Genomic DNA, 8,265 nt, shown 5'->3' on the forward strand with positions numbered 1-8,265 from the left:
TTATTTGTCGTCTATGGTCGGCTTGATGGTCACTCCTCTTCTGATCTGGCCCCAGCCTATCAGGCTGAAAAAATAAAATAGAAGAAATCGTTTATTTTTAAATTCGGTTCACATGTTCACTATGCCTGATGTCCAGTTCAGACATGCTCTTAGTATATGTATATATATGTACATATTTATATGTATATATGTACTCATGTACACCATATATGTATATATTTATATGTGCACATATGCGTACATGTATATATGTCTACATATGCATACACACATCATATATGTATACATTTATATGTGTATATATGTGCGCATGTATATATACATGTATGTGTATATACACACATCGTATTTCCTCAATTGGCCGTGACAAAACTGACACACTCACCGCCAGTGTTTCTCCACGCGTCGGCTCAGAGCAATTTTTTCTCCCACTTCTGTGCACACAGGATTGGTGAGGACGATTTTCCCTAAGTCGGCCTTGATGGCGCTGACTCTGCCTCCTGTGGACAAGGATCCTATGTTCACCATGAGCACTTCACTCTTGGACAGCTTCTGAACCTGAGGGAGGAAACATAGTTAAGAGAAAAGGAACTAAAACTTTCTAAAATAAACCAGAGATATAGTTAATCCTGGCCGCACATACAACATACATGGACACGGCAATACCACTGTTTTTTAAAATTTAAAGCACCATCACTTTTCTTTGCCGTGACCTTATAGGAAATATTTGTTTATTATTTATCCCTTTTGTGATTCTATTTTAAATAAAAGGGGCTGTGATACCACACAATATTTCATAGCTGTGAAGCCATTATTAAAGAACTCACCTTGGCGGCTTTTTTGTCTCCCTCTGTGCGCACGCCCAGGAGCCGTCTCAGCAGGAAGTAGGAAATTTCTAATTCTGTGAATATTTCAGGTAGAGTGCCAACAGCACCGAGGACCTGCCCCACCATGCGGTCTGTGCGGCACAACGTCGGGTCGATTTTTGTTCCGACTCCTGATAAAAATGTGGGTAGACATATATAATTTTTATTTTATATTTTATTTCTTTAAAATTAATAAGAAATTGAAGGGTTAATTTTAAACAGAGTAGCATAAATCGTACATGCTAAGAACTAGGTTTTTGTCATGTAAATAAAACTAAGTAAGTACATCCAGAGACCTCTACAACTGTTTCTCTGGGACTCACTGCAGATTTCAAACTCATTTTCTACAAAATTTGCTTATACCACACAGACATATATGTACGCATAACATATCATATAAATACATGTACACATAATGGGTTAAAAGTCACCCTATTCATAAAACTGGAATGTATTCTTCATATGTTCATAAACACGCATTTTATATTGTAAAAGTCAAAGTTTAACTGAATATATATAATCATACATAATATATAAGATATATAATATATAATAGCATATAATATAATACATAATAATATAATGACATATGATATATAATATGTAAAATAATTATAACTCAATAATATATGTAACATATAATAATATATAACGTATATAATATATACTAATATAATAAGACATAATACTATATATCTATATTATACATATATGCCCATTACCAAATTAGATTGTCATACAATTAAACACACACGACCATCTTTGGAATAACACGTCTCCCCTGGAAAGGAACAGAAATCAAGGAAAACACATTTCTGCATCAGAGTAAAATCCGCACCGATGAGACCGCCCGGAGCCGCATACTGAAGATCGTTGTGTTCTGCGAACAGTGACACAATCTTGGAGAAGATTGGTTTACACATGAGTTTCCCTTCCATGTCCTTGGAAATGATTCCTGGTCTCACTTCTACTTCCTGGCCCACCTAGAACATGTATGAATGAATTAATGATATCTGGTGGCTACACATGACTTTAACCTGTAAAAATGTCTGAAAAACATGATTAAAACTAAAATATTATCCCTCCTGCTTACAAGGACAATTTTGGACAGTGTAAAAAATATTTTTTAAAACCATTCAATTTAAGTAATTACCCATAACAGACTCCACATGGGAGTCACATGTAACATGTAAATATAATAAAATATTTAGAAAAACTCCAGACAACAATTAAATAAAATTTACTTTTAACCGAGAACAAAACCATAGATTTTAACCAAGCACACATATGGTGTACATACATATACATGTGCAAACACACATACATAAATATTTTTTAAAAAATATTTGGCAAAACCGCATCAAACAATTCAATAAAACTTACTTTTAAACGAGAACAAAACCATTGATTTTAACTTATTTTTAGGGCGGATGGGGGTCACACTAAAAAGTTAAAACATGATTTACCTTTAATACTCCTTTTAAAATGCTACCACCAGCGACGCCCCCTTTGAGGTCATCAACTTCACAGCCAGGTTTGTTCACATCAAAAGACCGGATGACTAGGGGGGAAAACAGCGTGGATGCCGAGCAAACATGCAATAAACCGGTTAAAAACATGAGATAAACCATTAAAAACATTAAATAAACACATTAAGGAAGAAATCTGTTAAAAACACGAAATAAACATTGAAAAACATGAAATAAACATATTAGTAAAAAATAATCACGATTAGGGGTGGAAAGGCGAATTCCTCACCGATAAGTCGGGGTTCTGAGGTGAAGTCTCTGAGAGGCACCGGAATTTTCTTTACTATATACTCACACACGACTTCAATGTTGTATTTTAACTGAGCAGAAATTGGAATAATAGGAGCTCCTTCCGCTACCGTACCTGAGGGGCAAAATGCAAAATTATGTTCTACATACAACAAACACACTAAAAAAGCTCCTTAAATACCCCCAGACACCTCAGCTAACAAACAGAAATGATCATCTTCATGGTATTTTCATCTTAAATAACTGTTCCTTAAAAGCATGAGATGACACGTCTACTATGGTGACTCGAACATGCTTACATATCAATTACATATCAAAGCCTCTCACCTTGTACAAACGCCAGGATCTGCTCATACTGCTCCTTAGCCTGACTTTCCTTTATCAGATCAATTTTATTTTGCAGGATCAGAATGTGTTTCAGCTTCATGATTTCAATGGCGGCCAGGTGCTCAGATGTTTGCGGTTGAGGACATGGCTCGTTACCCGCTAAATCAATTTTTAAAAACACATTTTAACATGTGAAACATGCATGAAGGATTTCTTAATAAAATCAGAAGTTTGTGATTGAGGGTCCCTCAAAGCTTTAGGGTCTCTTATAAATAATAATAAGTATAATAAATAAAAACAACAACAACAATAATAATTTAGAGTCTCTCAGGTCCCTCATGGCTTTAGGGTCTCTTTTAAAGAATTCTCAGACTTCACACGGATGGGATCACAACTGTTTCTGATTTTACCTATCAACAGGAGAGCGGCGTCCATCACGGCTGCACCGTTCAGCATGGTTGCCATCAGAATATCATGGCCGGGACAGTCGACAAAGGAGACGTGTCTAATGGGGAAATAATAATAATGATAATGATAATAATGATAATAAATATAACAATAGTAATAAATATAATAATAGAAAAATAATCATCAGTCTTCAAATAACTCATACTTTTATTTTAATTATTTTATCTTAAAATAATTAAGGCTACTGAACAAACTGTGTTATATGTCTTTAAAAAAAAGATGTCATCCCAAATTTTTATTCACACCTTAACAAAAAAAATAACCATCAATTTACGTCATAAATTATTTGAAAACTGTAAATATTTCAATAAGCAGTGAGATAATCACCTGACTAGTCTGAAATTCCCTTTGGTTCCTGGAATGTCTGAAGGAAACTCATCAGGTGTGCTACTTCCACAAGATCTGTAACATTCTGGGCGGAGACAACTGGAGTCGTCCAGCTTATAAATCTGAAAGTTTCAGAGAAAATTTTGAATTTGTCTACTGCTGTCATCAACAGTTAGGACAGCAACCACTTCCCAAGTGTATTAGGTACCTTGGCATTTGCATATCCAAGTTTTATGGTGATATTCCTTTCTAGTTCATTTTTGAACCTGACAGTGTGAACACCAGAAATGGCTTTGACAACTGTCGATTTTCCATGAGCAACATGACCAATTGTACCTACAAAAATAAAAAAAAATAATATGCATATAATTACTCCAAATAGTTTAAGAGACTAGTGAAAACTGTTGACTTTATATTTATTAAATAAATAATAAATAAAGGCTTGAAAGGTATAGAGAAATGTTGTTTCAAAGAGAAATAAATAAATAAATACATAAATAAATAAAATAATGAATATAATAAATAAAAATAATAAATAAGTAAAGAAATGAGCATAATAAATAAATGTAAGCAATAAATAACAAATGAAATAGATATATAAATAAAAATAAATATAAATAGTACATAAATAAGTAAATAAAATAAATAAATAAAGCTCCTGAATCAAGAAGTGAAAACTCTTACCTATGTTAATGGTGGCCTGTCTGCTGATGACTTCGTGTGAAAGGGGAGTCAACTTGGTCACATCCTGCAAAAAACATTTCAATGGTTTTCCTATCTCCCTGTCTGTACCTCACTTTTTTTTAAAGTGTAAAGAAATTTCTGATGGAAAACGTCATTAATCACAGTCCCCACGATCAGGTCCAGGAGTGAAATTTTCTGACTTGGAGCTCTAAGAATGTCAGGACGACCTAATCCCAACGCTTTTCTCCACTATACAGACTTTGTTTAAGAAGCAAAAACTCACCAAGGTGGCGAGTTCCTGACGAGAAAGGTGCGGCTGACCGAGAGTCACACCAGCTTCTCCGCCCGCCATCTTCTTCACCGGAGACTGTGGTCAACGTAGTTACGTCACAGAATGCGCAGAATCTCGTGGGCGGGGCAGAAAAATGGCGAGAAGAAGGCGGCTAAGGACCCAGCCTGAAAAAAACGGGAATAGAATGTGGGCCTGCTACCTGGATGTCACACTCTGAATGCCTTTCTACACTAATTCTAGGAAAATCAATAAAATAACACGGTACAAACTTTCCATCGGACTTAATAAATATTTCCACCTCCAAGGAACCTATTTGAATCAAAACTACTCAACGGTATAAAATGTATTTAGGTCCCGGGTACTAGAATTAATGCTTAAATTCCAAAGGAAATTCACTTAGCTTAATTTATTTTTTTAAAAAAAACTCACTTGAGTATTGGAATAAGGCAAGATTGGCTAATGGGTCTTCGGTGATCCTTGATAAAGTTTCTGAATCTAAGAAAGCTTATGAAGAGCTGGGCGGTGGTGGCACACGCCCGTAATCCCAGCACTCGGGAGGCAGAGGCAGGTGGATCTCTATGAGTTCGAGGCCAGCCTGGTCTACAAGAGCTAGTTCCAGGACAGGAACCAAAACCACAGAGAAACCCTGTCTCGAAAAACCAATAGATAGATAGATAGATAGATAGATAGATAGATAGATAGGTAGATAGGTAGATAAATAGATAGATAGACAGATAAAAAGATAGGTAGGTACGTATGTAGATAGATAGATGATAGATAGATAGATGATAAATAGATGATAGATAGATAGATGATAGATAGATAGATACATAGATAGGTAGGTATGTAGGTAGATAGATAGATGATAGATAGATAGATAGATGATAGATAGATAGATGATAGATAGATAGATACATAGATAGGTAGGTACGTAGGTAGATAGATGATAGATAGATAGATGATAGATAGATGATAGATAGATAGATGATAGATAGATGATTGATAGATGATAGATGATAGATAGATGATAGATAGATGATAGATAGATAGATGATAGATAGATAGATGATAGATAGATAGATGATAGATAGATGATAGATAGATAGATTACATAGATAGATAGATAGATAGATAGATAGATAGATAGATAGATAGATAGATGCCTGTGAAAAAAAACCATGTAGCTACAGAGCAGGAAAAAAATACTGGAGAATTGACAGGAAAAGTTGTTTACACCATTTAAAATTAACAACTAAAGTAAAACATCCAAGAAAACACTTTAATGTAAATATTATAAATATTTGATATTTTAATTTTAGTCCAATAATTTAAGAGGTAGTTTTCGCTTCTCTTTAAAATTAAATCCAAGACTGATGCATGGTTTTCAAGCCTAACTTACCAGGGCCATAGAGATGTGTCTACTCATGAGAAACCTAATCTGCATAGCAAGTTTCACGACACCATGGGGCTCCACAGACAAAACAAAGAAGTAACATTGCTTAAGATGCCATCTACTAAAATAAATAAATAAATAAATTAATTAATAAAAAACACACTAGATTGATACAGTGTCTTAGCTAATTTTTTCAGAGCTATACCATCAAGAATATCAGAAATTTTGCTCTCTTCTCAACCTATTCTTCCTGATGTACAGTTTGAGTTTTTCAATACATCCTCTTTATTTGTTTAGGTCCTTATGATTGTAATGGTACCAAATTAGATATATAATATTAGGAGAGCCAAGGAAGAGGTTTGTGACGTTATTTATTATTTCAATTGTGGTACTATATAAATATATCACATCCAAATATCTCAACTATTTAGGAAATAGAATGGGCAAGACATAGACCTGAAAGACCCTCGGGGAGGACCTTCCCTCAGGAGGAGACGCCTGAACCCAAGGAACAGTCCGAGACCACTGGCTGGTTTATTGGTTTATTGGTTTATTGGGTGTACACAGGTACCTGCCGGCAGCAAAGTCTTTAGGAGGACTTGTGCGCCCTCAGGCTGCGCAGGGGATCTTTTATATGGAAATGGGCGGGCGGAGCAGGCATACAGAAGCAGAAATATGGTTACAGGAATCCCATTGGTCAGTTTGAATGAGGTGATGGGTTCATCTGGGGACAAGTTCCTCAGGGACATGAAGATCTGATAATAGCTGACTTGGCCCTATTTAGGGCACATGCAGTTTTTCCCAGAACTTTTCATTCCCCTCCTAGGCCTGATGTATCCTGTTTGGCAGCCTAGGAGTACCGACTTTACCTTGAACTTACATTTGTTTGTGTGAAAGCCTTGCAAAATGGCATTACAGCAGCTAAGCTGGGGTCTTTCAATGTGTAAATTTTGATGAGTTTTAGTTCATTCAGAGCAATGACCACTAACCTGTCTCAGGGTACTTCAATCATCACCACATGAAGAAACCCATATCCACTAGCACTCACTATCTAACCATTCTTCCTCCTCAGCCTTGTTCTGTTCCTACAGTTTTATCAATTTTGGACATTTTAAGCAATGTTTTCATATAATATATGTGTTGGGTTTGACTTGTCTCACCATGTTTCCAAGGGTCACTCATAACTAATATTAATACCTCATTTATTTTCATGACCTGCTCCATTATATGCATGTAGCACATTCTGCTTATCCATTCAACGATGTGCATAGGAATTAGGGTACCGCCAACCTTTTGATTATTTCAAAGAATGATGTAATAAGTACACAGGTACAAGTTTGTGTGTGAGTATGTTTTTAATTCTCTTGGGAATATTCCTAGGAAAGAAGTTGTTAGAGCACATGGTAAGACATTTACAATTTTAAGGAATGGGACCTGGTAAGATAGATAGCTCAGTTTATTAAAAAAAACCTATTTATATGGAGAGCATGAGGAAGGACCTTAATTTATTCCCAAGATCCATGTAAAAGATCACTTGTGGCACCCTGTCCCTGTGATCTCAAAGAGGAGACACCAAAGGACCTCTGGAGCTCCAGGCAAGTGTGAGACCTCATCTGAAAACTTGGGGCTTAGTAGCTGAGAGATAACACTTATGGTTGACTTCTGGACTCTGTGTGTACACAGATGAGTATACAAAATGCACATATAAATGAAAATGAAAATACTTTTAAAGAATGGAAAAACTTTCCCAAAATATCTACACCTTTTGCTACCTTGATAGGAAAAAAAAATAAGGATTTTATTCTTCTCATTCTTGTCTATAGTCATTTTTATCTGTGCAATCTCAGAAATGGGAAATAGTATTTCACTGTGATTTTGATTCCGTAATCCAACCACAGGGAAAGAAGATAAGTAGACTTCATTTATAGTCCCAAGCACTCAGAAATTAGACCTGTGTGTTCTGTTTTCTGTTTTGTTTTAAAATGATCTATTAACTTTGATGTTCTGGAAATTTGGGTGGGGAGCTGCCTGGTGTGAAATGTGCTTGGCCTATTGTATTTCTGGGAGTCAGAAGGAAAAAGCAGGCACCATAATAGCCCTTCACAGAGCCGACGAGAACGTGTTCAACAC

At 35.6% G+C, this 8,265-nt stretch overlaps 1 protein-coding gene across 1 annotated transcript; it reads right to left on the reverse strand.

Moving 5' to 3' along the window:
- On the reverse strand, positions 1 to 4,802 carry LOC130867713 (eukaryotic translation initiation factor 2 subunit 3, Y-linked-like). Its single transcript, XM_057759836.1, has 12 exons — positions 4,734 to 4,802; positions 4,451 to 4,514; positions 3,975 to 4,102; positions 3,767 to 3,888; positions 3,382 to 3,476; positions 2,972 to 3,130; positions 2,625 to 2,759; positions 2,333 to 2,427; positions 1,705 to 1,849; positions 828 to 997; positions 386 to 558; positions 1 to 64 (listed from the first exon to the last, which is right to left on the reverse strand). Exons 1-12 carry the CDS (start codon positions 4,800 to 4,802, stop codon positions 1 to 3), a joined length of 1,419 nt encoding a protein of 472 aa, XP_057615819.1.
- Between the last annotated feature and the right edge of the window lie 3,463 nt (positions 4,803 to 8,265).

Source organism: Chionomys nivalis, chromosome X (genome assembly GCF_950005125.1).
Source record: "Chionomys nivalis chromosome X, mChiNiv1.1, whole genome shotgun sequence".
Taxonomy (NCBI): domain Eukaryota; kingdom Metazoa; phylum Chordata; class Mammalia; order Rodentia; family Cricetidae; genus Chionomys; species Chionomys nivalis.